The sequence below is a fragment of the Danio rerio genome, chromosome 8 (genome assembly GCF_049306965.1).
Source record: "Danio rerio strain Tuebingen ecotype United States chromosome 8, GRCz12tu, whole genome shotgun sequence".
Classification (NCBI taxonomy): domain Eukaryota; kingdom Metazoa; phylum Chordata; class Actinopteri; order Cypriniformes; family Danionidae; genus Danio; species Danio rerio.
The window spans coordinates 8,232,851-8,252,309 of NC_133183.1; the positions used below are offsets into that span (position 1 = coordinate 8,232,851).

At 33.3% G+C, this 19,459-nt stretch overlaps 1 protein-coding gene across 2 annotated transcripts in view; it reads right to left on the reverse strand.

Moving 5' to 3' along the window:
- The window catches only part of dock5 (dedicator of cytokinesis 5), a 175,208-nt gene that overhangs the window by 47,921 nt on the left and 107,828 nt on the right, over positions 1 to 19,459 (reverse strand). For both annotated transcript variants that reach the window (XR_012383806.1, NM_001110012.1), the window contains 9 exon segments: positions 16,707 to 16,807; positions 16,543 to 16,601; positions 16,194 to 16,348; positions 8,731 to 8,816; positions 6,144 to 6,300; positions 5,536 to 5,576; positions 5,359 to 5,449; positions 2,749 to 2,868; positions 2,402 to 2,491 (listed from right to left, as the gene is read on the reverse strand). Coding sequence is in view for 1 of the 2 variants with exons in the window: in NM_001110012.1 (NP_001103482.1) it covers positions 2,402 to 2,491; positions 2,749 to 2,868; positions 5,359 to 5,449; positions 5,536 to 5,576; positions 6,144 to 6,300; positions 8,731 to 8,816; positions 16,194 to 16,348; positions 16,543 to 16,601; positions 16,707 to 16,807 (900 nt within the window). In the remaining variant the exon portion in view is untranslated.

A 19,459-nucleotide genomic window follows, 5' to 3' on the forward strand; every position in this document is an offset into this window, starting at 1 on the left:
TCGTACAAAATAGCCTCTAAACTGACAAAAACCTTAAATAGCGCATTCCCTCGTGAGATCACCTCAGTGTGCAGGGCTTCCCACAGGTTTGAAATATACTTGCAGTGGTAGCCTGATTGAAAAACACCTTTTTCCCCACAGCATATAAATGGTCAACTACATGCAACAAACAAAAAATAATGTGATTTCTAACTTGATTTTTATTTATAAACACAGTGTTATACAACTTTTATTTTCAATGGGTTAAAGTTATTTTAAAAAGGCTGTTGAAATAATAGAAATTCGCTATTTCTATTAATATTATGCTATTTAGGAGACATGTGCACCCACTGACAGGTAAAGGGTGCTCTCTCTCCCTCTCTCTCTCTCTCTCTCTCATTCTCTCTCTCTAAAGTTGCTATGTTGAAACAAAGAAAAATTACAATGTGTTGATACACCATGGAGAGAACATTTAAATGTTGATAGTGATGTTATGCCTGTTTGGAGTTCAGTTTACAAACCACCATTGACTAAAAATGTTGGAGATCTTCAGTGGAGGGTGTTAAAGGGTATTATTGCAGTCAATGCTTTTATTTCAATACTGAATCCAACTGTGCATGACAAATGTCCTTTTTGTGATGAAAGAGAGACAATTTTTCATTGTTTTATGCATTGTGAAAGACTGAGGTCTTTATTCAATTTATTGGAGGTTATTTTCCTTTCCGTTGATGAGATGTTTACAAAAACTGTGTTTGTGTTTGGTTTTAAATATGGAAAGAAAGAAAAAGGAAAAGGGCGTCTGTTAAATTTTATATTAGGACAAGCAAAAATGGCCATATACATGAGTAGGAGGCACAAGATTTTGTATGAAACCAATCATAAAGTTGAACTGATTTTTAAAGGGCTTATCAGAGCAAGAATAAGGCATGATTTTAATTTTTATTTGTCAATGAACGAGTTGGACATGTTTGAAGACATGTGGAGTGTATAAAATATGTTGTGTTGCGTTGAAAATAATGTATTGATTTTTGAAGATAATATAGTGTGATTTTGAAATGTGTTTGTTTAAAGCAATGAAACATATTGTAGTTTAAAATTTCTGTATTAAATAAAAGTGTATTCAAAATTCAAAATTAAATTCTCTCTCTCTCTCTCTCTCTCTCTCTCTCTCTCTAAAGTTGCTATATTGGAATGACATTTACAGTATTGTCAAAACATTTTAGATATGTATAAAGTATGTAATATATAACCATCATTAAATTTATAAAATATGCAGCAAATAAGAAATATCAGAAAAAAAAATGAATAACAATTCATTATTGCAAAAAAATTATAATAATTACTAGAATAAAAAGTGTAGATTATTTAGATAAAGCAAATTAGTTGAAAAAACATTTCTGATCATGTACAAATATTTTACAGCCATTATAGATGTCATTTTGTTCTCTCCGTGTATAAAGTTTATCTGGGTCGTTTATTAAATAATTAATCATTAAACGGCAATGCAAAAACGCATACAAATAATGGAAACTTTGAATGCGAAAGTACAAGCTGAATTCTGGACATTTTAGGAGATTCAGAAACTACGGTCGGATGCATTTTGCCGATAAAAGGCGTGTCTCAGTGGGTCTGCAGAGCACCACGTGAGAATTTCTGTATGAGTGACAGATCGCGCACACACAGAACCAGCAGTAGGAAACATGCGAGAGAAAATTTTCCACTGGTTAATCGATCGCGAATGTTTAGTTTTCTTGGACGGATACAAAAAACGGTATGAGGTCTTTCTCTCTGAGATGGCTGTCAAACTGACACTGATTCAGGCTTCTGGATGGGAGGAAATTAAGTTTGCTATTGCGCCACCCAGTGGACACAATTGGAACAGCAGTATATTTTATTGAAAAATTTCAGCTCACAGAATCATCTCGCGGGCCGCATTAAATTAGTTTGCGGGCCTGATATGGCCCACGGGCCGTACGTTTAACACCGCTGATCAAGTGGGTCGAATCGAGATCGTAATCTTTTTATGATTAATTGTGCAGCTCTACCATTTGGCATTACATCATATCCTATCATATTATATATTACATCTTTTCTTATATCACATAGCATAGTATAGAATAGCATAGCATATTGTATCGTATCGTGTTGTATCACACAGCAAATCATTATGCATTGTATCCAATTACAAAGCATAGCATCATGTAACGTATCCCATCGCATAGCATCAATGTATCCTATCGTATCATATTTATTTCATTTCATATTGCATCCTATCGTATCATACCGTATCACATCTCATGGCATTACATCGTATAGTATTTTATCATAATTTATTGCATTACATTGTATTGTATTCTATTAAGGGAGGTTTGCTACCGACACATCACATTAACAAATAAAATAATGATTGTTTTTGTCTTACCAGCAGCTGACCGAGCTCGATAAAATCAAACATTTGGTTTTCGTGAAGTTTAACAAGCTGTTTGGCCATCTCGATAGCCTTTTCCCACATCTGTAAAATAAAAAATAAAAACAAGAAGCAAAAACAATTACAAACCATACTGATGGAAATACATAAGCTATGTTTACTCTTACCATTTAACAGAAATGGTTGGTTAAAAAAATGATACTATTTAAATTCAATCATAGTGGACAGATCAATATGATTATAAAATATACTGTAAGAATGCACACAAGTGTTTCATATATCTCGTACATTATATTACAAACCAAATATTTCAGATGCGGATGTGCATTTTTCACACATACTTTGCCCTTGTCAAGATTGCACATGATCTCCTGAAAAAGCCTCTCCTTCAGCTCTTGTTGCGTCCAGACCTGAGCTGCGTCTCCTGGGATGAGGTGAGGTGAGCACGGCTTTTCTGACCACTGGAAAAGAGATTTCACAATTCAGTCATACTTATCTAGCTGATCCGCCAACCTCCTGCAACTTCAGAGCAATACGGCCTCCAGTGCAGATATTCACATGCAACCACAGCAGGTGAAAAATGACAAGGTTAAGGTATGATGGAGGATAACAACTGACCAGCATTAGTTTGCCAAAGCCAACAGATGATATGTTCAGCTAACTGTGCTTGATTGATCAAAAAATAGAATGAATGTTATGCAATTTTTTTAAATCTATGGACATCATGAATGTTTTATCATAATTAATTAATATAATACAGCATTAGCCAAATCTTAAAATATTTGTGAAATTTCATTTTCATTTAATTATTTAATAATGCACTTATTTATTCATTTGTTTATTTAACTCATTTACTAATGTATTTCCTTATTTAGTAACACATTTATTTTTATTTAATTATTCTTAAAGGATTTATTTACTTAATTATTTACTTATTTTTACAGTATTTATTTACTTATTTATTTATTCATTTATTTATTTTACTTATGTATTTACTTATTTATTTTTTACTTGTTTATTGATTTATTTATTATTTAAATATTTTCTTACGGTATTTATTTACTTAGTTATTTATATATTTAATTATTTATTTATTTTTACAGTATTTATTTAATTACTTTATCGTTTACTTATTTATTTATTTGTTCATTTATTTATTTTATTGATTTACTTATGTATTTATTTACTTAGTTATTTATTTTTAGTTGTTTATTGACTTATTTTTACAGTATTTACGATTTTATTTATGTATGTATTAATTTATTTTCTTACAGTATTTATTTGTTTACTTCGTTATTGACTTATTTGATTTTTTACTTAATTTTTACAGTATTTATTTATTTATTTATTTTAATTATGCATTTACTTATTTATTTTTACTTGTTTATTTATTTATTTAATTATTTATTATTTTATTATTTTCTTACAGTATTTATTTACTTATTTATTTATTTAATTACTTATTTTTACAGTATGTATTTACTTAATTATTTACTTGTTTACTTATTAATTTTTTTACTTATTTACTTTTGTATTTATTCACTTAGCTATATATCTTTACTTGTTTATTGACTTATTTTTACAGCATTTATTTACTATTTTATTTATTTATTTATTTATTTATTTTACTTATTTTATTACAGTATTTATTTATTTACTATTTAATTTTTATATTTACTATTTAATTAAATAGGTAGTTATTTACCTATTTAATTATTTACTTATTTGTTTATTTACTTATTTAATTATTTTTACACTATTTATTTACTTAGTCATTTACTTATTTAATTATTTACCTGTTAAATTATTTATTTACTTATTTTCTTTTAGTATTTATTTACTTATTGATTAATTCATTTATTTACTTTTTACGTATTTAGTTACTTATTCTTTTGCTTGTTTTATTTATTTATTTACTTATGTATTTACCTATTTTTTTCTAAGTATTACTTAGTTATTTATCTATTTACTTATTTACTTGTTTTACAGTATTTATTTACTTATTTATTCGATTATTTGTTTACTTGTTTATTTAGTTATTTTCTTACAGTATTTATTTATTTAGTTATTTACTTAATTATTTACTTATTTCTTCATTTACTCTATTTAATTATTTTACACTATTCATTTACTTAGCCATTAACCTATTTAATCATTTACTTTTTTATTTATTTATTTATTCATTCATTTATTCATTTATTTATCTATTTTCTTATAGCAGTCAATTACTTATTCTGTTGCTTGTTTTATTTATTTATTTATTCTCTTGTTTGTTTTAATTATTTTAGGTTATTTTATGCGTTTATGCATGTGATATTTAATCTTATTACTTCTATACTTATTCAGTGTACATATTTAATTACCTGATACTTTCTTGTTTAGTGAAAAAAATAAAATCAATTCACCAGCTGTATGTGTATGCTGTATATTTTTTTTATTTCTCTAGCATACTTTAGTTTTACATGCAACCCTGACAAATACAATATATAAATCAATAATTATGATTTAATTATGATTCGTATTAAACAAACCAAAAAAAAAAAAAATATATATATATATATATATATATATATATATATATATATATATATATATATATATATATATATATATATATTGTAAAATACTGTCAAACAAAAAAGTAAACATTTAAATTATTTCTATTTCTTTATATCATGCAACCTATCATTTTTATTTCTTGTAAAGTAAATCCTATCAGAATGATTTCTGAAAGATAAAAAAACTATAAGCAATGAAGTGGAAATTGTAGCATTGCATCTCATCTTAAAATGAAGTCAAACAGAAAAAGGTTTCTTTTAAAATGGATAAAAGCATCTGCTAAACTGATGAATGTAATAGTAAATCTGCATTATACTGGCCATCGAGCAGCTGTTTCTCTACATATATAACCATAATCTTTCTCCACACCATAAATTAGTAATAACACAAACCTCCAGCAGTTCAGCGTGCAGCAGCAGTGTGTATGCAGCCTCTGTGTAGTTTTCACAAACCAGATGTAGATCTCGTAACTTGTACAAATACCTAATGAAAGAGCACAGAACATACTGATGTACAGACCCGTATGCCAACAGCAGAACAAAGGACTCTCAATCATCTGCCGCACTTACCGGATATAAATGTCCTCCCTCTTCTTTTCTTTGTAAAAGTTCTGCGGAGGTGAGAGAGAGCAGATTTTATGAGAGACTCGATATTTTTTATGCCTGATTACATGACTAGAAACACAAACTGGCCACTTTATTAGGTACACCTGTTTAACCGCTTGTATTTAATAGGGGTGGGGATCTTTAGGGATTACATAATCCGATTCTGAGGGCCATGAATCTATTTCAAAATAATTCCTGACCAGCATTTTTGACCAAAACAACATTTCAGATGTTTTACAATGTGCTCAGCCTGCAGGTTTGTCCATTCACACACATTTTTATCATCACAACCACTTAAAATCACATGACTTTTTCTAATGCACATACTGGAATTTGTTCGGTAAAGTGTTTCCATCATAGTTAATGCGTATAAAAATAATTTAAATAAAAAGTTTTTCCTACTCAGTTATGCGCATATGTTTTTATGCGCATTTTCAAAATTTATGCGCATCTTGCAGTTTCCATCAAATGTTTTTTATGTGCAAAAAAATAGTTGGAAAAAACATAGCTAATGAGATTGGTTAATGCATTTAGTAATATGGATATGGTCAAGAAAATCTGCTGAAACTGACCAGCAGGTTGACGGTGCAGCTCATGCGAAGCTCCGGGCTCTCGTCATGGGTGAATGTCCGGTAGGCCAACAGGTTTTCCAGGAGACTGCTCAAAAGTAGAGCCAACGCTTCGCCGGGCTGAGACAGATACCGATGACGGCGACAGTGCTCCAACAGCCTGGAGAAAAAACACACGTAAAGACAACGAGAACTGGAGTGAAAATGAATTAGGGTCAAAGATGTCACCAAAAAAAAAAACTCCAACAAAACCAAGACCTCTTAAAGATCATCTGTTTTTTGTTTTGTTTCAGCAAAATTCTCTCATCACAAACAACAAAATGCACATACAGTATATAACAAATAAATAACCAATCACTTCAGTTAAGAGAAACATTTCTTGTTTGCAGCCAGCAATAATCTAAGTTGCTGGACCATTTTAATCTGACATTACTATACTTTGAATAAATAATTCATAAAAATTGTTCAAAATTCATAATCTTTTCCCCATCTAAATGTTCTATTTTGAAGTAAAAAAAAAAAACTTGGGTTAGGGTGGGTCACCTAGAATTGTTACTTGAGGTCCATACTTTTATTGTAACTAACAGGATTATTATTTTGTTAATATAAATTATGTTATTAATATAAATGCAATATATTTTTTAATTAGATCAGGATTTAAACATATTTAACTACTAAAATTCCAAAAATTTTCCATGATTTTTCCAAGAGTTTCAAGTAAATTTCCATGACCTAATGTTTCATGCAATGTCTGCATATTTGTGATAAAAGAAAAACAATGCATGTTCAAATGTATTACAGTGTATCATAAAACATGCAGGTATCTATTTAGTTTCTATTTATATTTATATCTATGTAAAACTGATTTAGATAATGCTTACACCACACTAATAATACGAGAATATGTAATTGGCAGAGACAGAAAATTCAAGAGTTCACACTTAGCCGATGATTGATTATAAGCAAGTTTGGCATGCTGTCTCAGGAGAGAGCAGGTAGACAGGTAGATCTCGACAACTCTCCCTTTGATAAGAGCTGATGACCAAAACGAATGCTATGAAGAGATATGCTGCTGGATAAGAGATTGTCTGTATTGTTAAATTTAGATTGATCAATTCACTTGTTGTGCATGTTTTTGGAATGTGGGAGGAAACCGGAAAACCCACGTGAGCACGGGAAGACCATGCAAACTACTCAGAGAAACGACCGCCAGCCTGTTAAAGGACTAGAACCGGTGACGTTCTTGTTGTGAGGCAACAGTGCTAACCACTGGGCCACCGTGCCACCCTATGGAGGGAAAGGTCTTCAAATCGAAGAGGGCTGTAGTGAAAAACCCTGGCTTTTTATTGTGGCTTAGGAATGGCCTGATTGGAGGATCATACATGCTAATGCAGAACCAGCCGTGTTCAATCATAATATTGTGATCCCTTCGAAATTAGTTTATAAATAAACTTCACAAAGTAAATAACCTATATTCAAGTATACAGATATCTGTTTTCCATGACTTTTTCAAAACTTTGTGGGTTTTTCTGTTTTTCCAAAACTTTTCCAGGCCTGGAAAATGTCATGTCAAAATTCCATGACTTTTCCAGGGTTTCCATGACCGTATGAACCCTGTTAGATGCACTTTCAGAGAATTTCATTGAAAACTGTTGGCTAGCCAAGTTAAATCATTTAGTTTGACTGGGTTGCTATTAAGATGTCTCCTATTAAAATATGGGCAATTAATTATGTAAATATTCAAATGCATGTAAATAATAAGTCACACAATTGAATTACCTTTCAGATGAATCTATTTTAATGAAAATCTGCTTTGCCTGTCATTGGTTATTAAATTATTCATTTAAATTGTCAAAACACAATTTCGAAAAGAGCAGTTGACGGAATATTTTTAAATACATTAATTACGCTTCTATAAATAGGAATAAAAATCATGTTAACATTTGATATCTTTCTATGGTATATGTTGTGCCATAACATTATTTTTTTTAAATCAACCAATTGGCTGATGGCTCATAATTCTGAAAGTGCTAAACTAGATATAAAGAGTTATACGCTATAAATGAATTTGGGTTACTTCTAGTAAAACTGTGTTTTCTTTATCAAGAAAGCGGCAAAACGAAAACAAACTTTCACATAGGATCTTTAGGTTATTATCATTTTCTTTTCAGCTTAGTCCCTTTATTCATCAGGGGTCACCACCGTGAAATGAACCGCCAACTTATTCAGCATATGTTTTACGTAGCGAATGCCCTTCCAGCTGCAACCCATCACTGGGGAAAACATGCAAACTCCACACAGACCTTCTTGCTGTAAGCACTTGTGCTACCCACTGCGGGAGTCCCATTATGACAAAACAATTAAAGATACAATAAATATTTTTTTTTGATCTTTTTAGGGTTTAACCCATGCCACGGGTACGCTTTAATCAATACATATTTATAAACTACTTTTAATATGCATACATCACCTATAACTTTCAAATGTAAAATCAAAACGTGAAGTGAAAGTTAAGAAAAATTAAATAACATTAGCAAAAAACAACAAAATGAATAGGCAGCACAATATAAAATAAGGAGAGGCATCCTACGTTTTCTCCAGCAAAATCTTGTATTGTTCATCACCCCGGCCTCCTTCGACCTCCTGGTCCAGTTTAGTGATCAGCTCGTTCTCAAACTGCAAAGCACATAATTCCAAAAAAAAAAAAATCCAAATGTTAGACCATGGACTGAAAACGGACAGCTTATTCCACCCAAAACCCCTATTAGCATTAATATATTATATTCCTCAATGATGATTTAAACATAGATCTTGACAAGTGACATGATGTATTGATGCAATGCATTAAAAATGTAAATATATTTATTAAGAATCACCTGTAACACTTTATAATAACTACACACTATAAATCAATTATTAAGCTTTAGCAAACAGTGAATTCAATATCAGTTAAGCATTAACTCTACATTAATAAACGTTAGTAAGCAGTTTATAACTGCTGCTACAAATGCTCTATTCTTGAATTACAAACATATTTATAATGTACTTAATAATCGTACATTCATACTTTGTTAATGATTAATTTTTCATTAGTAAATTAAGTATCACATTATTTACAAACTCTTTGTATTTAAGAGTGTCACAGTCAAATAAATGTTCAGAATTATTCAAGTGCGAGTGAAAAGAATATTTATTAAACACGGTCAAATAAATGCAAGGAGTGAGTGCGGAGAAATGGGTCCAGGGGTAACTCCTCACTGTCCTGAGCACAGACAAATGCACACATAAGCACACGTAACGAACTGACAAGGAAACAAAGAAAACGTCGCCCATATATAGGCACGATAATGAGCCTCAGTTGGCGAGCAAATCAAACCAGAGTGCCATCATAGCACGTGACTGTAAATAAAAAAAAAACTAATTTTACAGAAAATATCCTTAAATTTTTGCCAGTAATTTTTTGTCATTTCACATTATATTCAAAACTTAGTAAAATGACAACCAATCTCTCTAAATTAACCGTTTGACTTTCATTTTAGGTACTTTATTATTAAAGATAAATTACTGACATTTGTGTTTTTTATACAGGGAAATTACAGTATTATTTATACAGTATTTTTTCTGTTATTTTAAATTATATTCAAAAGTTCGTAAAAATTGCAAACAATATCTGTAAATTAACGGCTTGAATGTTATTTTATGAACTATATAAGTAATGACAAATTACAGCAATTTGTCTGTTTTTTTACAAAAAAATTGACGTATTATTTACAGTGTTTTTTCCTGTTTTTTAAGTACATTTAAAATTACGTAAAATCAAAGTAATAAATTGTAATTACTTGCTCTGTAAAAAAATAAAAATAAATCGTAAAAAAAGGTCAAATGACTGACAGCTACGGCTGCCAAACAAAAACCATAAAATTAAGGTAAAATTTCTTTGTTGAAAAAAAGTGCAAAAAATAATAAATCTACAGATATTTTCATTCAAATGTTTACAGAGAAACACTGTTATTTTACAGACTTTTCCTAGATTATTACAGTCAAATCCATTTAATAAAGTAACACAATAAGAGTTTTACAGAAAAACACTGTTTTTAGGATCATTCAAAATGAGTCAGTAAATGATTCATAAACTATTGAAATCAAAGTTTATATGTCTTATTATTCAGGCATTTATTAATGGTTATTATGTATGTTAATAAATGCTTTATTAACTTAACGTCATCTAGTTTTGTGACCTAATCTAAAGTGAGGACTGTTTATGCTTTATAAAATCTCTTGTAAATGACAAATAAAGGCTCAGTTGAATTCTATAGGAAGAATGACATTATTTATGCTGACATAAATATAATAAATGACATTATTATTTATGAGGGTTTAAACCTCTAGTACTTGAGGGACACGAAATAGAGACAGTTGGCTGTTTTAAATATTTAGGAACACTTATTGACAGTGGATTAACATTTGCTGCAAATGCAGAGTGCATTTTTAAAAAAAGCAATGCAGAGATTATATCTCATTAGGAGGTTACAACAATTTGGTCAAAATGTTCTGGAGATGGTATACAAGAACTTGGTTGAAAGTGTTGCGAGTTTTAATATGATTGCATGGTATGGACTGTTGCCAATTAAGGAAAATCAAAAAACTGTGTCGAGTAGTAAAAATTGCCAGTGGAATTGTAGGTAAAGCACAAAGACAACCAAATGAAATTTATTCAATGAGTATTAAACTGAAAGCATACATCATTATTGAAGATTGTTCCCATCCCTTAAATATCAAGTTTCAGCTCTTGCTATCAAAAAGATGTTTTAGGCAACCTCAAGTAAAGAAAAATGTGTATCAAATGTCCTTTGTGCCGAGTGCCATTAGAATTTTAAATACTGGGTTCTAATCAGGCCCGTGCAGAGACCGTCCAAAGGGCATGTGCAGGATAAATTTATTGAAGGGGGAGTTGAAGGGGGGGGTGGGGGGGGGGTTTGTTGTTGCGCGCGTACTGAAGAGCGGTGTTGTCGGGCGCCTACTGCAGGGAGGGACCGAGGGTGTGCCACGTCGTGGGGGCACTTTTGATCATTTTGAAAGGGCACTTTCTATCCAAGACTAAAAAGGGCATGTGCACTGCACAGGTTGAGCCCTATGTGTGCATGTGCCTGGTTCTAATTATGTAAAGGTTTTTAAATTGAGTTTTTTTTTTTTATTATTACTTTTAATGTGCTATATGTGATAACAATGAGTGTATTTGTGATGCCTGTTTTTTTCTGTGATGTGTGTAATGTGAACGTTGATCTGTTTGTGTGGTGAAGCCAAAGATGAATTTCCACTCGTGGACAGTAAAGTAAAGTAAAGTAAAGTAAAGTAAAGTAAAGTAAAGTAAAGTAAAGTAAAGTAAAGTAAAGTATTCATTCCTATTCATTAAAATATACACAAATGAAACTGTGCTTCAAATGAAAAATGAATCTTCGCAACCTTGACTAAAATAAAACCACTGTAGAGTTTAAACATTGCATCCTATTATATTGTTAAATTATTATATTGCTGTTGTTGTTTTATCCAGTTGGATGTCGTATTTTTGCACTCCTGTTATTCAGCAATGTTTAAACTTTACAGTAATTTTACTTTTTAGAAAAAATTGCAAAAATGTATTGTTCATTTGATTCTGAGCCTTTATTTGTCATTTATGAGGGATTTATAAAGCATAAATAGTCCTCACTTTAGATTAGGTCACAAAACTGCATGAAGTAGAGTTAATTAAGCATTTATTAACATATTAGTTATTTATTAGTAAATGCCTGAATGATAAGACATATAAATGTTGATTTTAATAGTTTAATAATAATTTTTTAACTCATTCTGAATGATCCTAAAAACCCTTAACTAATCTTAAATACAACTGGTTTGTAAATAATGCGATATTTAATTTAGCAATGAAAAATAAATCATTAACCGAGTATGAAAATACAGTTATTAAGCACATTATATAGGTCAAGAATAGAGCATTTGTAGCTGCAGTTATAAACCGATCACTAACGTTTATTAATGTAGAGTTAATGCTTAACAGATAATGAATTCACTATTTGCTAATGCTTAATAAATGATTCATAGTGTGTAGTTATTATAAAGTGTTACCGAATCACCTTTATTTAATGCATCTGTTGAGCTTTCTCAAAAAAATAAACTTGTCAAAAGAGAGCCCTAAAGAGCAGTTTGATTGTTATATAAGGGTGTCAGATCGTCCCTGAACTGTCACATTTTTGACTGATTGTTTTAACAACTTTATTTATTGAAATTGTACTTTTTTTCAACAACCGTAGCACCTCGTTATGTTGTGCACGTCCTAATGGGAATAGCAGATTTGCACATTTTAGAGAGCAGAGAGGACATGTCAGTGCAGTTGTCATTCTCACCACACAGCCCAATGATAAGCTGTCATCGGAACATTCTTCTGTCATTATTTAAAAAAAAAAAAAAGGAAATTTTTTTTCTTTGCGTCGAATGACCCAAAAGGGGCCGTTTTTTAGAATTGCTTTATTATGGTTGCACTTGCTGTTTAATAAAAACTTTAATTGTCCTATAAAATGATATCATCATAGTAATTATATACTAGTTTGAGACTTATCTGTGGATCTAATTAAATAGCAAATGTGTGACTGCATGTTTTGTATCATGTATTAAATCTAGAGAAACAATGAGTGCAGTGGAGTACAGTGTTGGGTAAGTTACTTTAAAAAGTAATAGATTACAAATTACTGACAACTACTGGAAAAGTGTAATCTTATTACATTACTAATTAGATTAGATTAGGTTCAACTTTACTGCCATTACACAAGTACAAGTACAAGGCAACGAAATGCAGTTTAGGTCAAACCAGCAGTGCAATAGCCAATAGCAGCAAGTGCAGGATACAGGGATAGGTTATAAAGTGCAGTTATAAATAAACTACGGTGATATTTACAGATGGATGTACTATGAACTTTATATACAGGTTGTATTAGATATGAACAGAGATTTACAATAAATGAATATATGTACAGGTTGCTATTAATAATCAAAAGTGTGCAGATAGAAAAACATAATTACACATGTGTATGTACAGTGGGTGTGTACATAATTACTAATGTCCATGTGCAGTGGGTATGTACAGTTCAAATAAGTGAATCAGTGCAATGAAAGTGTGCAATTTTTAAATGTGCAAATGTTAAACAGTGCAGTGATTTAGAGCAGGGGTTCCCAAACTTTTCAGCCAGTGACCCCCAAAATAACAATGCCTGTGACTCGCGACCCCCAATATGCCCTGAGGTGGTTATAAATACAGAAAACTTGCATGCAAATGCGCACACACACCAATAGACCCAAGTCTATTCTTCGTTTATTTATGTATGTAAGTGCTGTAAATGTGCCGGAAACTTTAACCTGGTATTATAAAATCAATCTGCTGCATCTGCAATATAATGATTACCCCAGGGGTCGCAATCCAATAGAACTAGTAACTATGAGCTACTATAGTAACTATAAAGTAACTATAAACAACTATTTTTTTTTCTTTTCAGTAGGTTATGGATAAAATATGGTGATTCTTATGGTTTAATAAAAATAAATTGATATTTGGAAATCACCAGGCGACCCCCCTTCATTGTCCCGCGACCCATTGGGGGGTACCGACCCCCACTTTGAGAACCACTGATTTAGAGGAGTATAAGTTAGAGGAGAGTAGGGAGTGTATTGGGGGGGGGGGGGGGGGGGGGGGGGTCAGTGAGGGGCAGAGTTCAGAAGGGAGACAGCTCTGGGGAAAAAGCTGTTTCACTGTCTGCTGGTTTTTGTCAACCACTGAAGTGCCTACTGGAAGGCAGGAGAGAAGACAGTTTGTGAGCAGGGTGAGAGGAATCCTTAAGAATACTGTGTGCTCGGAGCAGACAGTAGCTATGTTTCCATCCACCTATTTTGTGCAAATGTGCATAAAAAAATAACAGTTGATGGAAACGCCATGATGTGCATAAATTTTGAAAATGCGCATAATAAAACGTTTGCGCCTAACTGGGTAGGATAAACTTTTTATTCGATAAGAAAAGATGCGCATAAAATGCGATGGAAACACTTTTACCGCGCAAACTCCAGCATGCGCATTAAAAAAGGTCATGTGATTTTGTTAAAAGAGATCATGTGATGCTTAAAATGTGTGTGAATGGATAAAACGTCAGGCTGAGCACATTATAAAACATCTGAAATGTTGTTTTGGTCATTCTAAAATGCCTTACCATTTCAGTATTAATGTTATTATATTATTAATGACCTCCAGAATCAAGAGCGCCTGTGCTCCGCGTCTGACACCTTCAAACGCCACTGCGCGCTCACCGCTTGTCAGGATTGTCTTCTGAGGCGCATTCATTTAGAAAAGCTTGATGCAGCTTCTCCTACTGCAGCAAATGCAGTTTTTACTGTTGATATTTGGCGCCAGTTAAACAGGAAGTGAAGATTTTTTTCGCTTTGACTCGTTGGATGGAAACGATGCTTCATTTGCACAACTTTTATGCGATAATCCAGTGTTGCGCATAGAGTTTATTCGCATTTTTGGATGGAAATATAACTAGAGTCTCTTCTGGATGTCCTCTATGGCTGGCAGTGTGGTCCCTGTGATGAGTTGGGCAGTTTTCACCACCCGCTGCAGTACCAGACTGCAGACTGGTCAGGGTGCTTTCTATTGTGCAGCGGTAGAAATTCACCAAGACGGCTGATGAAAGCTGGTTCTTCTTAAGTTGGCTTAAGAAAAATAGCCGCTGGTGAGCCTTCTTGACCAGGCTGGAGGTGTTGATGGTCCAGTAAAGGTTAATTACTTAATGTAAAATTACTTAACGACTTAATGTAAAAACTAACCAGAATACTAATTACTTTGCTTTTTAGTTACTTTTAAAACTAAAAAAATATCCCTGTAAAATTCCAAAATAAACTGCAGCTCTTTCAGCAATTTATTATTTACTGAAAAACATTACAATGGGTTGATCACAGCAGCTTGACATAGTTTAAAGTCTTAGGGTGCTTTCACACCTACACTTTTGTTTCAGAATGTATCTCGTTGGCCCAGTTAGCGTGGTTTGTTTGTCATATGTGAACAGGGCAATCGCGCTCTGTTCCCCGCCAAAGTAATCACTCCGAGATCGCTTGAATGAGGTGGTCTTGGCTCGATTGAAACGAACCCTGGAGCAGTTCAATTGCAGTGAGAAGGAGATTCGATCCGAGCGCGGTTATATCACAGTGTTTTATGGATATGTAATAGGCTTACGGCTATATGAAGAGAGAATTATGAGTAGGGCGGGAAGTTTCGCGAGTCTTCGGATGCCCGCAAACGAGTGATGATCTCCCGGTAATCTCGTGTCTCCCTCCCGGTCCTCAAATAGGCATCGTCGCGCACCCTTCTCACCCCTCCCCACCGCGTCTCTCCTCAGACACGTCGCGCGCGCACCCTGTCAATCACCACCAAACCACCACCTCTCCTGACATCCGAGCGGGACGCTGCAAAATAAACCCTGACACTCTGACCAATGTAAGGAGAGTTTACTTGCACGTGACTTGTTTTAGCTCTTTTGGTCCGGTTAGAAACTTTGCCGTGTGAAAGCGAACTGCTCCAAGAGCAAAGAGCAACAATGTAACATTTGTAATCTCTGTTTCGGAACAACTGAATCGATTCACAGGTGTGAAAGCACCCTTAAAGACTTAAAATTCTCTCATCATTCATGTTTCAAACCTTTGTTTTTTTTTACACAAAAGAAGACATTTAGGGCGTACTCACACTATGCTATCCGAACCGTGCCCAGGCCCATTTCCCGGATCATTTAAAAAGTGTGAGTGCTCTGAATCGGGCTCAGGCACGGTTCACTTGGACGGCCCTGACCCGGTTGGAAGAGATGGGCCAGAGCACGGTTCACTTGGGTTTTGGTGTGGTACGTTTGTAGTGTGAGTCTTGTGTCTGAATAATGCACAGGTTAGTATATACTCCATACTGCTATTTTCATTTCCATCAGCTTTGCATTTAATTAAAGAGCCTGACAGAAAAACAGCGCTCACCTTCTGGAATGTATGATTGGTGGTGAAATGATGTTCGCATTGCATCATGTCAAAGAAAATAGGGATGGTGGCTTTCCTCAGCTCCGGTTCGGGAACAAGCGTGGCTTCCAGGATCGGCCCCACCATTGCTGGGATGAACTTCATCTTCTGTGGGCCTGGAAAAGACACACGGCATCCCAAAATGACCGAATATTCTTTCAGAACAATGACAAATGTGCTTTCAATATGTGATTTTACTCTCTATGAAAAGAACACAAAGACAGTCTTTTAGGACATCTCTACAGTCGACCACTCATGTAATTGTAGTCACTGTCTCTAACAGATAAGAGGCACAGGAAAAAGCTTTTACCAAGATTGTACCACATATCTCTCAGCTTGAAGCCGATGCTTTTCCGCATGTCCCCGTACCTGTTTACATTTATAGAAATGCAATTTAATTAAAACCAGCACGTTTTGAAACAAGAATAACTCTCTTATAACACTCAATTATAGACATGGCATCAATGCGCTCACTTGTTGAGGATCTTGTCGCGTTTCTCAGGCGAGAAGGACTCCAGCTGCAGGGACTTGTGGGTAAGGAAGGCAACAATTAGGTGAAAGTAGTTGTTCCAAAGCTATTGAGGAAAGACAAGGGGAAATCATCAGTGCAGTGCAATTTCCTGAGCACAAATTGGACATAAAAATATCATACGAATATGGCAAAGATTAAAATGCATTCACTCCAAGATCACATCTGGGTATAGAAATATCCTGCATGTCAGACAGTCGGTACTTGGGTCTCATTGTCTGTTTGGATTCTTGAACGAATACAATGTACCAAAATAAAGCATGGTTTTACTTGCTTTTTGGAAATATGCATATATGCAGTATTATTATTACAGCAAGCATTTACAGCTGAAGTCAGAATTATTAGCGCCCCTAAATTAGTAGACCCTGTTTATTTTTTTCCCCAATTTCTGTTTAATGGAGAGAAGATTTTTTCAACACATTTCTAAACATAATAGTTTTAATAACTCATCTTTATTAACTGATTTCTTTATCTATCCATGATGACAATAAATATATTGTCACCATACTACCTCCCAATATGACACTGTCACTTTATTACAATTATCATGTTTACAAGTTCTTTTTGCACTATACTGTTCTTTATCTGCACAACTCTGGTTTACTTTGCACTCATTTGCTATATGCCCTCAATGTCACTGTATTGTTTACAATTGTATTACATATGTATATTTTTTAGACCACATTTATGTGCAATATATATAATGTAAATTTTCTTTTTCTTAAACTCTACTATTTTTTATATATATATTTTATATTAATGTTAAGCACCTTGGGTCTGAGAGTAACGCAATTTCGATTCTCTATATGTCTTGTACATGTGGCTGAATTGACAATAAAGCTGACTTTAACTTTGACTTTGATAAATAATATTTGACTAGATATTTTTCAAGACACTTCTATACAGCTTAAAGTGACATTTAAAGGCTTAACTAGGTTAATTAGGTTAACTAGGCAGGTTAGGGTAAAAAGGCAAGTTATTGTATAAGGATGGTTTGTTCTGTAGACAGTCAAAAAATATATAGCTTAAAGGGGCTAATAATTTTGTCATTTAAATGGTGTTTAAAAAAATTAAATCTGCTTTTATTCTAGCCGAAATAAAACCAATAAGACTTTCACCAGAAGAACAAATATTATCAGACATACTGTAAAAGTTTCCTTGCTCTGTTAAACATCATTTAGGAAATTTTTTAAAAAGAAAAACAAAATTAAAAGGGGTGCTAATAATTCTGACTTCAACTGTAATTTATGCATACACATAATGTTTTTTAAAAGAGATTACAAGGCACAATTTTTGTAACAAAATAAAACAAATATAAACGTTATATTACATGTTTTTTTTTCATATAATAAAAAAATTAAACAAAAAAATAAAAATAAAAACTGAATATGTGTGATGTGCATAGGGTATTTAATTAAGTACTACAATATAATATGTATGTCTGTACAACATATGTATGATTATATTTCATCTAGTTTCCTAAGAAAAAATTTTAATATATTAATAATAATAAAATAAAATGTATACTGTATAGTTTAATAATGGTACATAAAAACTAAACAAAAAAATAATAATTATACTGTATACATACACTTATAAAATTATATATTCCAATAATGATAACATTCTATATAAATATACATACACTCCTTGGCCACTTTATTAGGTACACCTTACTAGTACCGGGTTGGACCTCTTTTGCCTTCAGAACTGCATTAATTCTTTGTGGCATAGATTCAACAAGAAACTGGAAATATTCCCTAGAGATTTTGGTCCATATTGACATGATAGCATCACATAGCTGCTGCAGCATTTGTCATCTGCACATCCATGATATGAATCTCTCGTTCTACCACATCCTAAAGGTGCTCAATTGGATTGAGGGCTGGTGACTGTGGTGGTCATTTAGTACAGTGAACTCATTGTCATGTCCAAGAAATCAGTCTGAGATGATTCACACTTTATGACATGGTGCGTTATCCTGCTGGAAGTAGCCATCAGAAAATGAATACACTGTGGTCATAAAGGGATGGACATGGTCAGCAACAATACTCAGGTAGGCTGTGGTGTTGACACGATGCTCAATTGGTACTAATGGGCCCAAAGTGTGCCAAAAAAATACCCCCCACGATTACACCACCACCAGCACCAGCCTGAACCGTTGATACAAAGCAGGATGGATCCATGTTTTCATGTTGTTGATGCCAAATTCTGACCCTACCATCCGAATGTCGCAGAAGAACTTGAGACTCATGAGACCAGGCAACATTTTTCCAATCTTCTATTGTTTAATTTTGATGAGCCTGTGCCAATTGTAGCCTCAGTTTCCTGTTCTTAGCTGACAGGAGGGGCACCCAGTGAGGCCCTCTGCTGCTGTAGCCCATCTGCCTCAAGGTTGGAAATGTTGTGCACGTTCAGATATGCTCTTCTGCCGACCTCGTTTTTAACCTCGTTTTTTTTGTCTGGCCATTCTCCTCTGACTTCTGGCATCAACAAGGCATTTGCGCTCACAGAACTGCCGCTCGCTGGATATTTTCACTTTTTTGGACCATTCTCTGTAAACCCTAGACATGGTTGTGCTTGAAATACCAGTAGATTAGCAGTTTCTGAAATCATCAGACCAGCCCGTCTGGCATTATCAACCATGCCATGTACAAAGTCACTTAAGTCACCTTTCTTCCCCATTCTGATGCTCGGT